Source organism: Bos javanicus, chromosome 4, assembly GCF_032452875.1.
Source record: "Bos javanicus breed banteng chromosome 4, ARS-OSU_banteng_1.0, whole genome shotgun sequence".
Lineage (NCBI taxonomy): Eukaryota > Metazoa > Chordata > Mammalia > Artiodactyla > Bovidae > Bos > Bos javanicus.
Window position 1 is genome coordinate 45,748,934 of NC_083871.1, and position 22,041 is coordinate 45,770,974.

The following is a 22,041-nucleotide window of genomic DNA, read 5'->3' on the forward strand; positions in this document are numbered from 1 at the left end:
CTCTACTGACAGCCAGCTCTGTGCCACAAACAGGTGGTCTGCCACAAAGTCACTGCCCCGAGGCACCTCACCACTAGGAGATTTTAGCTCTGAAGAACACAAAATGTTCACAGAAACATAAAGGAGAAAAGAGGACATCTCCTAAAAGATATTTCAAGGCAGATGTCTTCAAAATACTTCTTTCAGAAGTCATCATAAGTATGCGTGTATGTGTGTGTGTGTATGATAGATGGACTAATGAATTCACGAGCCTTCCACTACCAAAACATAACAGGACAACTAAAAATTAGTCTAAACATCACAGAATGCATTTTAAAATGGTAATCTAACCAAAAAGGATAGAAAGTAAATTAGAATAAAAATTTATAACTTCATTTTTATAACAAAGAAAACTACTACAATTAGATGATAGAAAAACTTCTGAATGCGGCTGTGAAAATGAGGCAAAATCATCAATAATATAAAATTTCTAAGGTAATAATACCCTAAACTAGTGAAGAGAATGGGGTAAGGCTAAGAAAAAGTGTGGTTTTATCAGGTAGGTTAGAGACAGAAACACAGAGAGCCAGTGGCAGAAGTCAGCCAGTGATAGCAACAATAAGACAATCTGAAGACTGAGCGACGCTGCAGCTGCCTTATGCAGGATATTCTTTCCCTCTCTCCCTCTCCTTCTGCTTGTGTCTTTTTTCTTCCCTCCCCATTCTCTTTTCTGTTATGTCTGTCTCTCTCCCTGCTCCTTCTCTTTCTTCTGTCTTTGCTTCATTCACTCTTCCCACCCTGCTTCTCCTCCATCAATTCAGTTCAGTTCAGTAGCTCAGTCATGTCCGATTCTTTGTGACCCCATGAACTGCAGCACTCCAGGCCCCCTGTCCATCACCATCGCCCGGAGTTCACTCAGACTCATGTCCATTGAGTCAGTGATGCCATCCAGCCATCTCATCCTCTGTCATCCCCTTCTCCTCCTGCCTCCAATCTTTCCCAGCATCAGGGTCTTTTCCAATGAGTCAGCTCTTCTCATGAGGTGGCCAAAGTATTGGAGTTTCAGCTTCAATATCAGTCCTTCCAATGAACACTCAGGACTAATATCCTTTAGGACGGACTGGTTGGATATCCTTGCAGTCCAAGGGACTCTCAAGAGTCTTCTCCAACACCACAGTTCAAAAGCATCAATTCTTCGGTGTTCAGCTTTCTTTATAGTCCAACTCTCACATCCATACATGACCATTGGAAAAACCATAGCCTTGACTAGATGAACCTTTGTTGGCAAAGTAATGTCTCTGCTTTTGAATATGCTGTCTAGGTTGGTTACAACTTTCCTTCCAAGGAGTAAGCGTCTTTTAATTTCATGGCTACAATCACCATCTGCAGTGATTTTGGAGCCCAGAAAAATAAAGTCAGCCACTGTTTCCACTGTTTCCCCATCTATTTGCCATGAAGTGATGGGACCGGATGCCATGATCTTCGTTTTCTGAATGTTGAGCTTTAAGCCAACTTTTTCACTCTCCTCTTTCACTTTCATCAAGAGGCTCTTTAGTTCCTCTTCACTATCTGCCACAAGGGTGGTGTCATCTGCATACCTGAGGTGATTGATATTTCTCCCGGCAATCTTGATTCCAGCTTGTGCTTTTTCCAGCCCAGCCTTTCTCATGATCTTAAAACTAGATGATGATGATGATACTGATGATATTAATGATGGTAACAGCAACATTGCCCTACATTTTGTATCACTTTACAAATTACAAAACATTTCCACATAATGATTTGTCACCCTCTCAAGTAAGTAAAGCCAGTATTTTAATCTCCAGTGAATAAACAGATAAAGGATTAAAAGAAGTTCACATTACTGGTTATCTAGGTTAGGAGTTTTCATAGACAATATCTCTTTTTTTGTTGTTATCAAAATAACCTTATGGCTACAAGCCCACTTGAGTACACTGGCTATCCCTAGGCTGTTGTTCCATCTCCAGTTCTAACTGTTGCTTCCTGACCTGCATACAGATTTCTCAGGTGCAGGTCAGGTGGTCTGGGATTCCCATCTCTTTAAGAATTTTCCACAGTTTGTTGTGATCCACACAGTCAAAGGCTTTGGCATAGTCAATAAAGCAGAAGTATATGTTTTCTGGAACTCTCTTGCTTTTTCAATGATCCAGTGGATGTTGGCAATTTGATCTCTGATTTCTCTGCCTTTTCTAAATACAGCTTGAACATCTGGAAGTTCATGGTTCACGTACTGTTGAAGCCTGCCTTGGAGAATTTTGAGCATTACTTCACTAGCATGTGAGATGAGTGCAATTGTGCGGTAGTTTGAACATTCTTTGGCATTGCCTTTCTTTGGAATTGGAATGAAAACTGACCTTTTCCAGTCCTGTGGCCACTGCTGAGTTTTCCAAATTTGCTAGCATACTCAGTGCCGCACTTTCACAGCATCATCTTTCAGGATTTGAAATAGCTCAACTGGAATTCCATCACTTCCACTACTTTGTTCATAGGGATGCTTCCTAAGGTCCACTTGACTTCACATTCCAGCATGTCTGGCTCTAGGTGAGTGATCACACCATCGTGATTATCTGAGTCATGAAGAATTCTTTTGTACAGTTCTTCTGTGTATTCTTCCACCTCTTCTTAATATCTTCTGCTTCTGTTAGGTCTATACCATTTCTTTCCTTTATTGTGCCCATCTTTGCATTAAATCTTCCCTTGGTATCTCTAATTTTCTTGAAGAGATCTCTAGTCTTTCCCATTCTATTGCTTTCCCTTTTTTTCCAGCAAGATGTAAAATTAAGTTCTTGTTACCCCTTCCTGGTTCATATGCAATTTGTCTTCTTCCTCCATCCTTTCTTAATTTATTTTCTGAGTGCTGTAAAAGTGCCTCCTAAAAATGGAAGAAAATTGACCTTTCCAAATATTGGTAAAAACATTCAGAGAGTTCAATAAAACAGCTACATACAAAATATATAAAATTCAATAGCATTCCTATATACTAGAAATGGTCAATTAGATGTACTGTAAAAGATCACTTGCACTATAGAATAAAATACTTAAAAACTAGTGGTTAAAAAACGAGAATTAGTAGAAGGAAAATGTTCTATTCAAGGAATGGTAGTGAGGAAACTGACAGAACACATAGAAAAACATTATATCAGTACCATACTTCCCAGACATGAAAGAAGTCCAACTGATTTGAGGATTAAATGCAAAAACAAAATGACTAAGAGAAAATATAAGAATGTTTTCATAATCTGAGAGTTCAGGATGCTTTTTGTATGCATGACACTAAAGGACAAAATCATACAATACTGATTGCAGCTAACATTTACCAGCTTATTATATACCAAATACATCTCACTATGTCATGTCACAATGTAAGTCTTCCTTTTACATATAATGAAATGGGACTTAGAGATGTTAAGTAACTGTCACAGCAGTGTATACAGTCCACCTTCATTATTCACAGATTTCATGTTTGTTAATTCACCTGTTCTCTAAAATATACTTGTAACTCCAAAAGCAATACTCATGGCACTTTCACAGTCATTCACATGCACAGAGTGGCAAAAAATTTGAGTCACCTAAGATGCACAGTCCCAGTTGAACAAGGCAAGTGTCTGACTTTTTATTTCAACTCCCATACTGTAAACAAGTATCCTTTTCAAGTTCTATTTAGCCTCATTTTCACATTTTTGTGCTTTTTGTTGGTGATTTCACTGCTGAAAATGCAGACCCCTCCCCCAACTCCCCACACACAGTGCTGGAGTGCTGTCTAGTGCTCCTAACAGCAAGAAGGCTGTGATGCATCTAATAGAGAAAATACATTTATGTGTGAATTATAGTACTGCTGGCCATGAGTTCAATGTTAATGAATCAGCAATGTGTATTCAATAAGGTGTCTTTAAACAGAAACACACATAAAACATGTATTGATCTGTTATGAAAATGTGACCAGAGGCTCACAGGAATCTAACTCTATATTTCTTCTAGGAACCACAGTTCAGTATTTAATTCAGTGTTCCCAGAGATATTATAGAATAAAACCATCACATATAATGAGAATCAACTATTAAAACAAAGTAGCAGAGTCAGGACTACAATTCAGGTATGTCTGATTCTAGAGATCACACCACTAACAACTGTCATTCCTCTCTGAAAAGAGAAGACAACAGATTGGTTTGACTACATAAAAATCAAAAGATAAAGAACAAATTGGGGAAAAATACTTGTAACATTTATTACAAAGGATGACTAACATTAACAAAGACTTCTTCAAACCAATATGAAAAAGGGGAACTTTAAAATAGAAAAATGAGTAAAGGATCTAACAGATACACACAAAGGATCACATATACAATCAGTTATGAGGCATACAAAAGTCTTCTACCCCTCTAATAATCAAAGAAGCAAAAATAAAATAATTTAAAAATACTCTTTTTCAAACCAATAGTTTAGTGAATACTAAAAATAACTGTATCACTGAGTACTGAGGTGTGTGTGTGTGTGTGTGTGTGTGTGTGCAGATAGGTTGCTGGACAATGTGTAAACTAATATAATCTTTTTGGAGAACAATTTGACAGTAGGTGTTAGTATTTTAGTGTTCTTAATATATTTTGAAGCAAAAATATGTTTTAGTTATTTACACTGTGAGAATATTTGCACATCAGTGAGTGATAAACATGAATTAAAAAAAAGACTTTTGCAATTTTGTATTTATTATCCCAAACTTGAGTACAATATTAGAGGGAATTAAAAACAGCTGCTGTTGTTGTCCAGTCTCTGTCATGTACAAATCTGTGCAATCCCACTGACTATAGCATGCCAGGCTTCCCTGTCCTTCACTATCTCCCTGAGTTTGCTCAAACTCATGTCCATTGAGTTGGTGATGCCATCCAACCATCTCATCCTCTGTCACCCCATTCTCCTTCTACCCTCTATTTTTCCAAGCATCAGGGTTCTTTTCCAATGAGTTAGCTCTTCACATCAGGTGGCCAAAGTATTAGCGTTTCCATTTCAGCGTCAGTCCTTCCAATGAACATTCACAGTTGATTTCCTTTAGGATTGACTGGTTTGATCTCCCTGCTGTCCAAGGGACTCTGAAGAGTCTTTTCCAGCTGACCCTTCTACAGTTGACCCTTGAACAACAAGGGGTTGGGGCACCTACTTCCTACTCAGTTGAAAATCCACACATACTTTATACTTGGTCTGCTATATCCATGGTTCTGTATCTGTAGATTCAACCAGCCTCAGAACACATGGTACAGCAGTACATACTATACTTATTGAAAAAAATCCTCATATAAGTAACCCACGCAGTTTAAAGTCATGCTATATGTCAACATGTCAACTGTATGTTTATATATATCCATACAATGTAATACTATGTAGTCACTAAACAAAGATGAAGCTCTGTAATTATTGCATGATACTGAAAATATAAGCTGAGTGAAAAAAGCCAACTGGTAGGTATAATTTGATCCCATTTCTGTCTGAATATACACATCCAGGCAAAACATATGACTGCTTATCAGCAAGAGATTAGATTTAGAGATACTTTCCTCTCTCATGACACAAGGATTCAGTCCTGAGGACCATCTCAAAAAAAAAAAAAAAAAAAAAAACAGAATTTCACTGGTTCACATAACTTAATTTGCTAAATTTTCCCATGGAGTATTGCCTAGAATTACAGGGCAAAGAGGTGTGGTATTATCTCCCCGAAATGCACCGACAGGACTGAATGCAGGTGAGGTATAGGAAGATTCTGTGTCACAACTGCTGGCAGCAGTCACCTGATTTCTGTTTAGAACAGAGGGGGCAGTCATCCACTATGGATTCCTGAAGTTTAACACCACTAGATTTAGTGAGAAAGAGGCCCATTATAAGCTACAGCACCACTGTCAGACAGAAGCGTACCCCCACAAAAAAAGAGAAAATGAAGTCTGAGAGTAACAGAAGTAGCTTGAGAGCTAAATTAGAAAGAACAAGAAACCTACACACTTTGCATTTCATATGTGGGCACTTCTGCTTTATTAACATTTCCTTGATAAAAAAGAAGGTAGATACTTCATACACTGCTAATGTACATAGGCATAAGATAATATATATATATGTGATACAAGACTGGATAGAAATGCTTTTGATTGGCACTCAAAAAAGGTACCATCAGCAAAAGAGTAATTCCTGATGTCAGCAATTTCTTGATCCCATGATCTCATAGTTGACAATATTAGAATACCAAAAAGAATTCTGTGCAGGAAAGTAAGCTAAATCCTGCTGAAAAAAAGCAAAGATTCCCTGAAAGGCTTAAGTAAAGGCACCTGACATTTGCATGCCACAACTATGGTCAGTAGCAATAATTCAATACACATAGTATATGGGACAGCTTTTTCAAAAGCATTTTTAATAGTGGCTAAGACAAACTAGGTAATGGCAGAATGTTACTGTATCAACACAGAGTCCTTTGTGGTTCTGAGGGATCCACTTGTCCCACAACAAAAGAAACATAAACAAATGAAATCAATGCACTAACAATGCATAGAGTTATGATAATCCATAATTTAAAATAGGATAGGGAAAATATTTATGTAAATATTTATCTTGTCTCTGAGTAGGAAAAGACTCCCCAAGCACAAAAGCAATATAAGAGAACAAAAGAAACAAAAATATATCTGTTTTCATAAATTTACTAACATAATCTACAAATAAAAATTCATGACAAAAATGAAAATAAAACCACAACCAGGGGGGAGGGGGAGAAGAATTGTGCCAAATTTAGAAAGATGTATAAAAATATTCACCATAGTGTTTAGAACACTGAAAACAAAATGAAAATGACAAAAATGTCAAACATTTATAAATTTATTAATTATGTATAGCCATTCAATAAAGTATTATGCCTGTCTTAGAATTATATATATTTTGAAAAATATCAATAAAGTGAGCACATAACGCTAAGAGAAAAGAGATTATAAATCCTGTTTCCGTCAGTATAGATCTGTTTACTCACAGGAAAAAGTGTCAGCAAGTGCATGACAACACTAATGCCTAACATTATTTTCTGTGCCAGGCATTGTGCTGCTCTTTATATGTACTCTCTCATTGAAGTTTCACAACAAACCCATGAGCCAGGTATTATCATCACTGCTATTTTTCAGAAGGGAAAACTGAGACACAGAGAGGTGAGATCACTTGCTCAAGGCCACAAAGCTTGAACGCACAAAGTCCAGAATGAACCAGTTCATGTGCCGTCCACAACCATAAATTCCTAAAAGCTAAGTTTCTTCTGACTTCAAAGGATACTTTATAAAGTAGCCACATATATCAGAAATAGAGTAGGGGAAGGAATCTTCAATCTTATCTATAAGAGGAAGCAATTCTCACTAACAACTCCTGGCAACATTCATGTTGAAATCCGTAATTCATGTTTGGAACCTCTGATGCTCTCAACTTACAAGGTATCAATAAATCAAATGTAATGAAGAGCCAGAATTCTCAGCTGTTGTTCCCTTCATATATTCATCACTGCCCAAATAGAGTTCTCTTCAAAGATTAAATCTTTTGAGAAAATTTTTGTTTCCTTTTTTTGTGTGTTTTCTTTAAGGTTCCTACATATCTGTTTGAGCACAAAGCCAAGCTATTTCGGTCTCTGTTCTTCCCATTATTTATTCCCATTCAGATGAAAATTTAAATGCAAACTATCTACCCATTCATCAAAATTGCTTCAAATTTATTTATGGTGCAGCACAGAGGAGCTTCTGGGAATAAGAGCTTCATAGTTTCTATTAATAATTGTAGTCACTAATTGCTATGAGAACTTTTTTGGATACGCTAACATATAGTTAAAGCAAAGCCAATCCAACAGACTACTATAAATAGAGTTGCATAGTCTCAGAAAAGTCATGAGAATGTTGCAAGTTTGGAGGGTGGGAAAGTAGAAACATGGTTTTTACATTTTTTAAAACATTGTTATCATGGATTCAAAAGGCCAAATTGTACTCACAAATCCATTTTTTATAAATTTTCCTCTTATTTGGAATATCATTTTCACATAACAATTTTAAAAAACAGGGTTCTCAAGTACTATTTTTGCTCATTAATTCATTATATCAAAATGTTTTACATGCTTGCTATAAGCTAGGCACTATCCTAGGCACAGGAAACAGAGCAGCAAACAAAACAGACAAAAATCCCTGCCTTGGTGGAACTTAAAGGCATTATTCTTAGGGTTCCAGAAAGCAAACAAGGTAAAGAGTAAACTACATAGGTGATGATAATACCTATGAAGGAAAATAAAGCAGTCCAAGGGATATGGAATACTGGGGGGAGACTAAGCTTAAAGACTATAGACAGGGAGAAACTCAGTGAAAAGGGACGTTTGAAGACACACCTGAATCAGGAAGGGAGGGAGCACGGGGCCATCTGGGGAACAGCATGCTAGAAAGGGGAACAGACAGTGCCAAGGTTCTGAGACAGAACTGAGCCCTTCATGTGTTTGAAAAACAAAAAAGAAGCCCACATAATTTCAGAGGAAAAGTAAGAGGAAAGTTAGTAAGATATGAGGTCAGCAAAGTTACAATGGGGCCAGGTGCTATGGGCCTTCAAGGCCATGCCAAGGATTTTCTTGAAGAAGGGGAACAACAAAAAGGATGGATAGAATTACAGAAGATTTTATCTTTCAAATTCAGACAATATTGTTGGGAAAACAGAGGCAGACCCAGAGCTGTTCCAGGCAACTTGGTGGATTGGATAGTTGTCCTAGGTGTGGAGCAGAGGGTTGGTTTGAACCAAATCACTCTGGCTGCTGTGTTAAGACTAGAATGAAGGTGACAAGCATTGACGCAGGAGAAGTGATCAGCAGCCTGCTGTAATCCAGGTGTGAGGAGGTGGTGGCCATGGCAGATTCTGGGTGTGTATTAACGTAAAGCTACCTGGACTTGGGACCAGACGTGGAATGTTAGGGAAAGAACAGTTTGGGGACTGAACAACTATAATGACTCAGTTGGCAAAAAACGAGATGAGGAGACTCGAGGAGGAGCTACTCTGGGAGTGGCAGGGTTAGGGGAAATAAGAAGCTCATTTAGGGGCATATTAAGTTTGAGATACCAGTAGACATCCAAGTAGAGATACTGACTGAGGTGTAAAAGTGAGGAATTCAGGAAGTCAGCAAAGAGTCACCAACATACAGGTGGCACTTAAAGCATCATAATGGATGGCATCCTTGGGGAGATAGGGCAGATGAAAAAGAGAAAAGGAGAAAGGACAGAGCCCTGGGTACCCCAACACAACAGAGGGAAGGAGGAGAAGAATAAAGGGCAAAAGAAGACCAAGACATTTTGACATTCTTCCCAGTGAATATCGGGATGGTTTGTCTATGGCACTGCATGAAGGCAGAGGCATGTACTCATTAATTTACCTTCAATATTCCCTTAGAGATCACTGAATCTAAGATCCCTCAGGGACTGAGGTAGAGAGAAAAGTGCATACATCTCAGGGAATCTGGGTTTCTTGCACAAGGATAGGCAGTCCGTATTGCAGTGTGCAGCTTAGAAAAGAGAATCAGACACTTTTATAAGAACACAAAAGCATGGTAAGTCACTTTTAGGTTGGATCTATATCCATAATAAAAAGATAATTCGCCCTTCGACACGTGCCCTCAAAACATCGCTTAAAATCTTCACATATAATGAAGAATGCAATAGGACCCCAGAGAACACTGCTTCTCCATATGACCTGTGTGTCAATACTTCCTTTCCCAGAGGTCATTTTACACTTTTTTTCTCCCCTTAACCATGTATCGTGACTATTGTGGCACTCGTCTGTTGGTTCTGCCTGCCTTACACTCATTTCTCCTTCTTTGGGGTAACAGAACCTGAATTTTCCTTCAGAAAGAGATATCCCTCTGATCTTAAAGTCCATCTCAGTGGGATGGCCATAGGTTGGTCCCAGGAATTAGAATTCATTGACAACAAGAAAGCAAAGGAGTTGGAGAGGTTTCATCCAAGCTGTGGGGCCAGAAAAGCCTGAAAATGGGGGTGAGGGGTGGATAAAGTCTTTAAAAAGTCAGAAAATCATGATTCTTACACCATGATTCCTTTAGCAGTTGATTCCCTGTTCCATGATACTCTATCATCATTTCTAAGTCTAATATCTGGATTTTCCTTCCATTCTAAACCACTTCCTATTAATGAATTCCTTTAGCCCACATTAGCCACAACCAGTTTCTGTGGCTGGCAGCCACGGTACCCTGGCACACCTGCCCTTCTCCAACCTGTACAACTCTGTGGTAGCTAATAATAAAACTTATAAATCTTCACATGGGTCCATGTCACAACATAAGTAAAAATAAAGGTTTAGAGGCTATTGTAACCAAAACAAAAGCTTAAGAAATTGTTTTATTTGGTAATATTTCAAATAGCCAACCTAAATTTCAATATAAATCTTTTACTGACAATACTTTTAAGAAACATTCTTCTTATTCACTGGAAATATCTGTCTTTAATTAACCAAAGTAATGAACTTTATTTTTTACCAGTTGTTTCTATAAGATGACAACCAAGCCTGTACCTCGCTCAAGATTTCCTCCTCTTTCATGTTTGCGAAGCTTCCATGTTTTTCATTATATTGTAGAAATATATGGGAACCCCTGGCATAGCTGAGACAGGACAAACTTGTCTAGATGTGCAAAAATCACTCAGCAATGTGGGTCAAATCAATTAAGTATTATTTTAACAATTGTGAAGAGCTTGATCTCCAGAGCATTTGCATTTTACTTCAATGGATACAGACAGGTATCCCTTGGGTACTCATTAGTGATACCAATCTTGAATTTTAATTTATTGTAGTTTTCTGTATGTTTAAAATGCTTCACAATTCATTTGGAATTGAAGTGTCTGCCTCTTTGAGACAAATATTCACAGTTTAATACCTGTATCAGGTCAGGTCACCCAGTAACTAGCCTCTGGGCTTCCTACACCACCCTGGAGGCTCACGGATCTGCCATTAGAGCTACAACTCGGCACAGCTCACTGGTGAATGCTAAACAGAGAGATGATCTGCTCTGTCCTGCCTGAGGAAAGAAATGATCTCTATGTGGACCTTCTCTACACTTTTTGATAATAGCTTTATAAGGCTACTGTCCTTTTGTTAACGTACAATGAAGCACATTTTTCTCCCCTAGTGAAAGCATAAGCCTTCCTCCCTTCAGGCCCTCTGTGGGTTTGACACAGGAAGCTCCCAGCCTGAATCTGTCCTCCACCATCTGATTTAGCTTCCACCAGGGGTCAGTGGCTCTCCATTCAGATCTGATGACAAACTTTAGGATAAATTACAATGGTGACAATTCAGGACACACTGGTTCAGTTCAGCTGAGTTCAGTTCAGAGGCTCAGTCATGTCCGACTCTTTGCAACCCCATGAACTGCAGCACGCCAGGCCTCTCTGTCCATCACCAACTCTCGGAGTTCACTCCCAACTCACGTCCATCAAGTCGGTGATGCCATCCAGCCATCTCATCCTCTGTCGTCCCCTTCTCCTCCTGCCCCCAATCCCTCCCAGCATCAGAGTCTTTTCCAATGAGTCAACTTTTCGCGTGAGGTGGCCAAAGTACTGGAGTTTCAGCTTTAGCATCATTCCTTCCAAAGAAATCCCAGGGCTGATCTCCTTCAGAATGGACTGGTTGGATCTCCTTGCAGTCCAAGGGACTCTCAACAGTCTTCTCCAACACCACAGTTCAAAAGCATCAATTCTTCGGAAACACTGGTATTACTACCATAATTCATGTGTCACCTCACCTGCTTGCCACCAAACCTCCAACTGACTTCTGCCCTCCTTGGTAGAAGGTGAATTAATTTGGGGACAAGGGCAGGAGATGATGCTTAGCCCTTTTCCTCCTCATTCAAATAAGCTCAATAGAAAGTGATATTTAAAAATCTGATTCACATCTGAAAAATAACCCTACAAAGGCAAGTATAAAGCAACTCGTTATTCCACTGGCGTCTCTATCACTGTGAGACAGTGATAGACAAGCAAGGTCAGACACTGTACAACGCTCTGGACTGTCACCAGGACTTTCGCTGTGAAGCCCATTACTCAACTTCACAGGCTCTACCCACAGACTGGTAACACTTGAAGGAATTTCCTAAAGAAAGAAATATGTTACAAATAGATGCACTGCAATGAAAATCTTTTAAAATGTCTCTATATCTAAATTTACAGTTTTCCTCTTATATTCATGTCCTACTCAAGTTCTAACAGTAAGTCAGAGAAGAAATTCCCTATTTACTTGAAAATCTTCACTAAAATTACATTCATCAAAATGTTAATAAATTTCAGCAAAATTTGCGAATCACTTTCTCATATTTCTATTCATGATGATAGTTTAAAGGCATGTTAACTCTTTTAAGTCAACAGTAAACTAAATGATATCTTTGCTTTGTGCTTTGTCTGGAAGGTGATTCTAGTCAAGGAATATTTAGGACTATAAAATCCTGGTCTTGTTTGGCATGGATATAATCTTTGTGGTTTTCATTTTGTAGTCTTTAAATAACAAAATTAGCTTTCACTTTTCCTTATTTTCCCTCTGTTAAAATGTCTTTTGTAATGTTTTATTATTATCTCTTTCTTGAAATAATTCTCATTTCTAAAAATAAATGCATATTAGATAAAAATATGGGTTCTGAAGCAAGATGGACTGAGCACTCTTGCATGACAGTTTCATGATCTTGGGCAAAAAACACTTATTTTTCTGTGACTTAGATTTTATCTCCAGAAAAGGAGGATAGCAATACCCACCTCATGAGGTTCTTGTGAAAATTACATGAATTAACATTTAACATAAAGCATATAGATCAGTACTTGACACATACTAAGGGCTTCTTTAGGGCTTGCTATTGTTAATGTTGTTGTTATTAATTTATTCCCAAGTTCCTGAGTTACCTTTCTAAAAATTTTTTGATAGTATCAGTGCCTGGAATGGGAATATGAACTCATCTTTCAAAAAAAAAAAAGGCCTACAACCAACTAATTTCCTTATATTCCTCTATCACAAACACTGGACATGTAACATTTTTTGCAGGATGAGGTTACAGGAAATGTTTACACGAAAAAAAAGGAAGTAAGAAAAGATCTGCAACTATGATCATAGGATATTTCAACATTCATAACAAAGGTGGCCTAAACAAGAAGATTCTATGTTCCTAAAGGTAAGGCTGAGATGCCTGTTTCCTCTGTCAATATGCAGCAAGCAAGAGAGAAATGACAATACTGGATTTGGTCCTAGAGGCTGAGCCAGACATAACAAACAAGGTTAAGGTTGGGGCAGAGCTCATGTTCACAATCATGTCACACATCTAAGTATTTTAAGTGTCAACAGGATTTACATATGGTGATACTGCATTTTAGACAAATAGGACTGACAGGAAATAAAGTTTATAAACAAACTCACTAGCATAAATCATCAGTTACAAGAAACTCCAGTAATTAAAGGTAGGGCACAGGTTACCTTCTCAAAACATCAGTAAAAAGTTAGCATACAATGCACTCTTTTGCCACCTGCAGAAGTATTAATAGTACATCTTGAGGGAAACTCTGAAAATGTATCATCAAAAGTGTCTTACTAAATATCGTAGTTCCATCAATGTGACCAAAAGCAATTCTATGGGAGAACCGGAGCACTTCAGAGCTCAATACAAGAATTGGGACAAATCTAAAAGAGAATGCAAAATGGATCATTTATGTGTTTAGAAGAAATAATTAGAATTACACAGGTGCAAATAACAAGAACTTGACTGATTTCTCTTAAGATACAAGAAGTCCATAAGAGGCATTCCAGGGCTGATACAGCTGTTCAGGTATAAACTTTGAGTGCATAAAGCATTTTCTAGTAAAGGGATGGTCTCTGTCATCACCTCAGTCACCTCAAGTTATTTCCTTCAGTTCCTGCTGAACTCCTCGTCCACCACCATTATCTTGCTCAGTAGTGCCTGGCTCTTTATGACCCCATGGATTGTACCCCACCAGGCTCCTCTGTCCATGGAATTTTTCAGGCAAGAATACTGTTGTAGCATGTAGGATCTCGTTTCTGACTACAGATCCAACCAAGGGTTTCCCTGCATTGGGAGTATGGAGTCTTGAGTCACTTGACCAGTACGAAAGTCCCTAAAATAGGTTTTAATGAAGAAAGACTGTGGAACTTACCCCAGAGCAACACACCTCCCTTTTTGACACCCAATCTAGTGTTCATGCCAAGGTCTCTACCCTCTTTATAACCTGTTAAGTGCCAGGTACCCTGAAAGGTGGCATCACTATTTCATAGCTATACAATTGTTAGGAGTCTTAGCAAAGAGACTAGAAAGTAAAGGATATAACTTGAGGTGACTGAGGTGATGATAGAAACAGTCCATCCCTTTATTAGAAAAGTCTTTATGAACTCAAGCATTCAAGACATCAAATCAACCTACCTTTTAGAGTTAAGCTAATTCAGTGTGCATTTTCCTAAACTGTACCTCTTCCTCATGGTGTGTGTGTATATATATATTTATATACATATGCTTCCATACACAGACTTCTGATTCTGCAGTTTGACTCCATAGCTGACAGTGGGGAAAGTAGCTAACTCAGAATTAAACAGCTACTGGCTTGAAAGTTCTTCTGAGAGATTTTACAGTGTAGAAGGAAGAACCTTACTTTCCTATTAGGAATAACTATCCTATGATTTTTAAAAAGGGCAAGTGCATGTCACAGAAAGATGAAGCTATTTTTTTGAGAGAAATACAGGAGCCAACTCATCCACTTTTATTATTATAAATATCCAATGAATAAAATACATGGTAATTACACACTGTCTGTATATATACTAATATTTTTCATGCTAAAGAGGAGAGAAAAAAGGTTGAGATAGTGACAGTAAATCTGAAAGGAAGAAAGAGAAAGAATTAAAGGAGCAAAGTAATCAAGTTTTGAAGCAGGAAAGAAGAAGGAAGAGGAGAGGGTAGACAAGGCCCTGTGATGTGAGGGGAAAGAGCAAAAGAAAAAAGAAAATGAAAAAAAAAAATAGGAGGAGGAAGACAGGGGACATGGGAGAAAACACGTGAGATACAGGTGGAAGGAGACAGGGTCAGAGCAGGAAAGGCAGAGAATGATGATTCTGAGGCGAGCATAGCACTTATTGGTAAACCACTATCACTCCTTCTTCATGTCCCTTGGTATGCGGGCAACAGCATCCATCAGTAACCAGGGCTATTTGAAACACTCATGAGTTCGCATACAGTTTCAAAGAGTCCTTTAATCAATAAAATTTAATTTGTTTCCCAAAGTTTTATGTTTCTAAAGAAAGCTAAATTAGCATTGAGAGATAACCTAGGTTTTCAATGTTTACTTGGGAACCTCATAATTCCTATAACTATCTCTTTGTGGCATTCAAAAGCTATCTAATTACATTTTTTTAATAATTAGAGCTGCCTTAAGCCATAAATCAACATCTGTACATTTGTAGTGATCCTGCTGCTGCTGCTGCTGCTGCTGCTGCTGCTGCTAAGTCGCTTCAGTCATGTCTGACTCTGTGCGACCCCATAGATGGCAGCCCACGAGGCTCCCCCGTCCCTGGGATTCTCCAGGCAAGAACACTGGAGTGGGTTGCCATTTACACACCCCAAATCCAGCTGCTACCCTTCGCTCCTACAGGACATCAAATAAAAAGGAAAAATATGAGTAGTTTTAGAGAAGCACATGTTAGAAATAATTGGTTAACCCATAGGCACAGCATTCAACCCTTCAGAAGCTCTGCCTTCAATGAGATGGGCATGGCAGGTGACCATGGCAAAAATTACTCTCTAAGCTAAACAAGAGACACCAAAGTGAGATCACCTCACGTGGAATTTCCTGAGAGCCAAGAGTATTTTTTTTTTTAAATATACCATTCTTGTGTTTGAACAGTCATTAAGAAATCTTCATATCTGAAAATTCAGTTCCAATTTCTGAAAATGTGTTTTTAATATTTCTTTAAGTTTAATAAGATTGATACAGCTTTATTATTTTATAAATAACTTTAAAATCAGTGGGGTAGGAGAGGGGTGGATTAATCACCCAAGATATCATTGAAGCCAAAACATTTAGATAAATGAATTTTCTTTATCATACGTGTGTTATGTCATCACCCAATCATAGTTCAAAGCACTTCTTTGCACACTGAATCTACCCATTCTAACTAAAAGCACTGAGTATAGGGTTATCTATTTTTTTCTATTTTTATATCACATAAAGACTTTTTTAAAAGAAAGAGCTTTACATTTTTGTGTGAGAATATATACAAGATTTTTTAATGCCAGTGTTTAAAAAGTACCAGTAACTCATTTATGTTTTTCCAGTGTAAAGGCTACCTGAAATATATTTCAAATATACATGCATTAGTGACTATTTGTGAACATTAAAGACACAATAAATAACTGTCAAGGTGTCATCTAAAGTCATTGGAAGAACAAGTATGGCTTAATATGCAATATATCCTATATAACTAATAATGTAAGATTTCCAGATCATCTATAGAGTTGACCAATTCCAGGCAGGGGAAAAATAAATCAAAGATAAGTTCTAGATATTATCTTTTGAATGAAACTAATTTATGGAAAAAAATGTGAAAACACCTATGATTTTTTAAAGGTGAAAAGACAAATTTATTGGAATAAGATGGTTCTATAAAAATATATGATTACAATGATACAACTTTTATTCTTTACCATTTTTGATGAAAACAAAAATAGTTTAAAATAAAGATTCATAAAAATTAGAGGAAAATATTCTAATTAAATAATTTCTAGTAATGTAGTGCTATGACTGAAGTAAGAACATCTGCCTAAATTAGATGTTTTCAATTATGATTCTAAAGGCCTAATTTTTTGAAACTCACACAGGGAATATATATTAAATCAATGTTTATATGATTTAAGAAACAATCTGAACCACATCAGTAACATATATTTGAAATAAGTTGTAGAGTACGAGATGAAATATCAGACAAGTAGAGGAAAATGCTTTAAAATATTCAGTTTTCATAGTTATATACAAGCAGGACACAGATGTAGTTCACTTATAAATTGCATCTGACAAATGATTCTGAGTTTAAATATGCTGATTCCAGAGTGAGAGACATATAAAGAACAAATATCTACTCACCCAATCAATAACCCAGTTACCTTAGCAATAGCAGGTTGCTATTAATTCAAATAATTGCTAATTCAAATAACTGAAATATTAATTCAAATAATTGTTATTTAATTCAAATTAAAAAAAAATCATTCCCTTGAAAGAAATTTAATCTGGAGTATATTACCAAAAATTGTATCTGACATACACATCATTCTAGTACTTGAAGTCATTATATTGCACTGCCTTTGAATGGTGATTTTTAAATGGCAACCAGTTGATTCCAGAACACATTTAATATAATACCAATAATGGTTACAACAAAATACCCTAAATACTTTATTCTGATTTTACCTTTTTTACGTAAACATTCTGTTTTAGCAGTTGAAGTTTGTTTTCCCACACACTCCACAGTATGATTAAATAAATAATAGAATGAAAATGTAGGACAGAAGAACTATCAGTAGTGATACCAAATTTACAAAATATAATCAAATCCCCTTTATAAAGCATTATGCTTTATTACCTATTCAGTTCTGCTTAAAACAGATACTTTTCCTCTATCAATATTTTAGAGCATATTTTTCACTGTATTGGAACATTTCCCCCACCTTATGCCACTGTAATAATGGGTATTCTAGTCTTTTTAGAAATTCAGAGAAATTGTCTCATATCTGAATTGTCTCATGGAAGCTCAGGCACTTTTCACAGACTCATTTACTTAGGCTTTCACAGATAATGTGTTTTTTTTTTCTCTTATATCTGACCTCTCCCTTCTGATGACTGAATAAAGCCCATCCTGTGAGTTGGCATTTTCTTATTACAGGATGTCAGGTTTATCCAAATCTTTCTAGTTCAAAATATACTATCTGTCTGTTCAATGATGTCCAAATTCTTTTAAACAAAAAGGGAAAAACCTCTTTCCACAGTTGTAATTAAGACTGTGGGAGAATAAAACATTGACAAGTCACATTCACTACAAATTGGTTTAAACAAAAGCCTAAGGAGTCAGGGTGAAGAAGAGGGATTATCAGGGGAAAGAAAAGGTGCAGACATCAACTCAATCTTTGCTTGTTTCACAATCATGACCTGGTCCTTAGGAGAAGGAGCAGTGAATTGCCAGGTGTGGCTTAGGAAGAGAATGGCTACCTGACTGGACCGTCTAGGTTTCCATTTCCTATTTTCCCATCATTTGCAATTTTCTACCAAAAAAAAAGAAATTAAGGTATGGGCCTGGAAACCATGCTGTGGAAACTGACCATATTTGGAGATTTGTGCCAAAAAAGGAAATTCTAGGAAAAATTGCTCCGACCCTGAGACTTTCCTAATTCAACATGATATACATACACATAGACATATATTGCTAAATATACAACCATAACCTCTTACTGCCGAGTTTCTAAACTCATCATGCAGACACCACGGCTCATTGTGACTAACGATGCCCTTTCAAGAAAGTCACAGACAACAGATTTAAAAGATACAAGAAGCTGACAACAGAGGTACCAAGTGATCAAGTGATGAGAATTAGTAGAGCTTCCAAAACTGTGAACAGATGAATACACTACTTGACGATAGGAATATCTGACAATTCTGTTAGATACACAAATTTCAAATTCTTTGTATTATATTTTTGTTGTGTTTTTTTTTTCCAGAAGATTTTCAACAAAAATCTTTAAACAAATACTACACATACAGAGACCCATAATATTGAACTCTGATATTTGCATCTCCATCTCTTATTCTGTCACAGACACAAGTCTCAGAGGGTAGCTGACACAGCCTGATCTCCAGTCATGTTCTGTGTTAGGTAGCACTATACACACTACCTCTGTCTCAATGCATTCTTTTAGGTAAAAAAGTAACAGTCATCAGCTGTACCCCAGAATCATTCCCTCAAATGCTGAGTTCAGTGTAAATCGTAGATAAGATAGAGTTTTCCTGATATAACTGTTACATTTTAAAGATTTAAAAAATTAGAAATAAAGTCTGAAGCTAATATTTTGTATTTCTTAGTTTAAAAAAAAAATTGGCCAAATAACCTCCTAACCTAACTACAACAGTATATTAGGTTAAAATTTCTTACTATCAGTTCAATTCTTAAATAGATGCTACATAATTAATTTTAAACATTAATTTCCAAAAGTCTATAAAAAAAGGAGACATGTGTAAGCATCATTTCATTTTTAAACAGTTCTTCTACCTGTAGAAAATTTCACAAGGAAAAACTTACTGAAGGCCTATAGCTACAGCCAGTTTCAAAATCTAAATATTTGACAAAACAGGTAACAGGAATTTAAAATCCTACAAAAACCATTCACAAAGTTTAGAATGATTTGATCATCTTAAACTTACATGATAAAAGTTCTCTACCTTTTCTAGTGATGGAAGAGGTAGACATTGAGACTTTCCCACACAACGTGCAACTTGAAGTGTTACACTGCAATCTTACTCTCTATCATCTATTTCTTTTTAGACTTAGAATGTGATTATGGTCAGTCTTAGGTTGACTTACATTTGCTAGCTTCATAGCAAAAGCAAAGGCTATGTCATATTTTGGTATTTTTAAGTTTTTTATGCTGGCACCTTACAAAGGATATGGAAACAGAGGGGGCAGAAACGAGGCTTTGTATTACCATAGGTCTTCTATCACAACCTGACAACCACATCTTTTAGCCCAGCCTTGACTCTCTACACCTTCACTAAGACTCACACCAAGTGACAGGTTCAATCCATTGGTCTTCGGGTGAGGTCTGAGTTGGCATCATATTGGCTGGTCCTTTTCCTTAAAAGATTCTCATGAACTCAGGAAAACATCAGACTGCTCTTGAGAGTAAGCACAATAAGTGCTTTAAAAGAGGGAACTAGTTACAGAAAATTAATATTCCAAAGTCTGAAATTCCACCAAATTAGACTTCTGCTTTACAGACAAGGCTGCCGCCATGCCACAAGAAAGCTGTAAAAGTACTATTTTTTTTTTAAAGTACTATTTTAAATCTCTAGTAAGCATTTAGACTAAATATTTTAAAGCGGATATGAAGGATTTTTTAAACTAGAAAACTTAAGATTTCTTATCATTTTTATATCCATGTTTATCTCAAATGCCAGCTGCTCCGTGGATTATCTCCTGCTATGCCAATAACTGTTAGCCCACAAAAAATGGAAACTGTAACATGAAATCACAAGACAACAGTTTCTATTTGGTTGGGTATCAGTATTTTTGCCTTTAGATTCTAATTAAATAGTGCCTGTTGCCGCTTAAAAGCGCCATGGAAGTGAAGAGAAATATTCAGAAGTTCCAGGAAATAATAGAAATAATAGAAAATAGACAATATCTTATTTTCCCACATACTCCATTTACTAGCTTAAAACATCAAAAATGCATGCACTACACAACATTCTATTGCTTGCAGCTAAATTGTACCTCTTCAATCATGTTTAATTTTGATGAAGGGCTCCATAATGATCCTTTTTCAAAAGGTATCTTTAAATTATAAGGAACTTCCAGTCCCTACCTGGAAATTAAAGCTGTGCAGATTAAAAAGACATAATCATTAATAAATATCACAGAGATCGTTCTAGAAAGAAAAGGCACGTTAAAATAAGAGGAGACTTAGAAAAAAAACACACCATTTCCTGACATTTTCAACGCCACTTTAGAACAGAGCGCTGGAAGCAGCCGCTCCCTGTCAGGAGGGCCGTTGACTACGAAGGAACCGAGAAGGACCCCTGGCCGAGAAGCTGCGGGAAGTTTGCGGCGAGCGGGCGACCGGCGTGGCGGCTGCGGACCCGGGCGCGTCAATCTGTCACTAGCGGGTCCGCACAGCCTAGCGCCACTCGGCTGCCCTGCAGGGGGAACGAGAGCAGGGACAAAGGTCTGGAATCCGAGGACTCGGGTTAAGGAAACAAGAGGCGCGAATTCATTCAAGTGTCAGCTGTCAGAACCACGAGTGAGGAGGACCAAATTTTCCGGCCTTTCCCTGCCTAGAACCCGCTCCTCTCGGAGAGACGCGTGAGGGGAGCGTGTGGAGTCGGGGTGGGGGGCGACCGGTCAATAAATTCTAACTCGCAACTCTCTCCCCCACTAAGTTTGTTTTCTCTCCCTCCTCCGAGCGCAAAGCTGAGGTAAGGGTTGTCACGGTTCAGGTTTAAACGGCCCCTGGGAAGAAGGAAAGCGGTACAAAGCTGCGCTGGCCGGTGAGAGCAGAGATGCTGAGGTACCTACCATGGTATTCTTGTCCCGGAACGTAGTAGGTGGGGTGGCCCGCAATGTGCAGGGAAATAAGCACCTCGCCCTGCTCCCCATCTCCTTCCAGCTCCCCGTGGTGAGTGCACAGGAAAAAGAATGGCGAAAAGCGAGGGTAATAGCCCACCGCCGCACGCGCCCTCAGCGTCGCCCCCAGCACCAGCGCCAGGAGGAAAGTCCGCGGGGCCCAGGAACTGCGCTCCATGCCGCCGCCGCCGCCACCGCGCGCCCTGAGCGCCGCTCTCTCATTCAGTTTTGGAGGCGCCGGGACCGAGTAGCCGCTTGGAGAGAATGCGAGAAGGCGGCGGACGGAGTAGAGCGGGCGCGGGCGCGGGCGCCGAGCCCCGCCGGGAAGTTCCGCGGGAGACCGCTGCTCCCAAAGTTTCTTTGGCCCGCGGGAGCGCGGGGCCGGGCTGCGGACGCCGGGAGCGGGACGGTCGCTGCCTCGGTGCGCCGCCGCCGCCTCTGCGCGACGCCCCTCGGCCAGGCCTGGGAAAGCTCCCGCCCCCCTCCACACCTTCTTAAAGCCCCGGGCGCCGAATCCCCCCCGCCGCTGCCACACGTGTCCCGGCCGCTCCCCCGCCCCCGCGCGTCGCACGGCGCGCGCCCGCCTGGCCCTCGCCCACTCGGGCTCGCTCGCCGCACCTCGCGCTGCGCTGGGCGCACGCCTCT

The 22,041-nt window shown here is 38.6% G+C and overlaps 1 protein-coding gene across 3 annotated transcripts in view; it reads right to left on the reverse strand.

The window, feature by feature from the left end:
* Window positions 1-21,574, reverse strand: part of RELN (reelin) — a 557,702-nt gene extending 536,128 nt beyond the window's left edge. For all 3 annotated transcript variants that reach the window (XM_061413895.1, XM_061413894.1, XM_061413896.1), the window contains exon 1: window positions 21,349-21,574. In XM_061413895.1, the coding sequence (XP_061269879.1) occupies window positions 21,349-21,574 (226 nt within the window). The remainder of the gene's footprint in view (window positions 1-21,348) is intronic.
* Window positions 21,575-22,041: the final 467 nt, after the last annotated feature.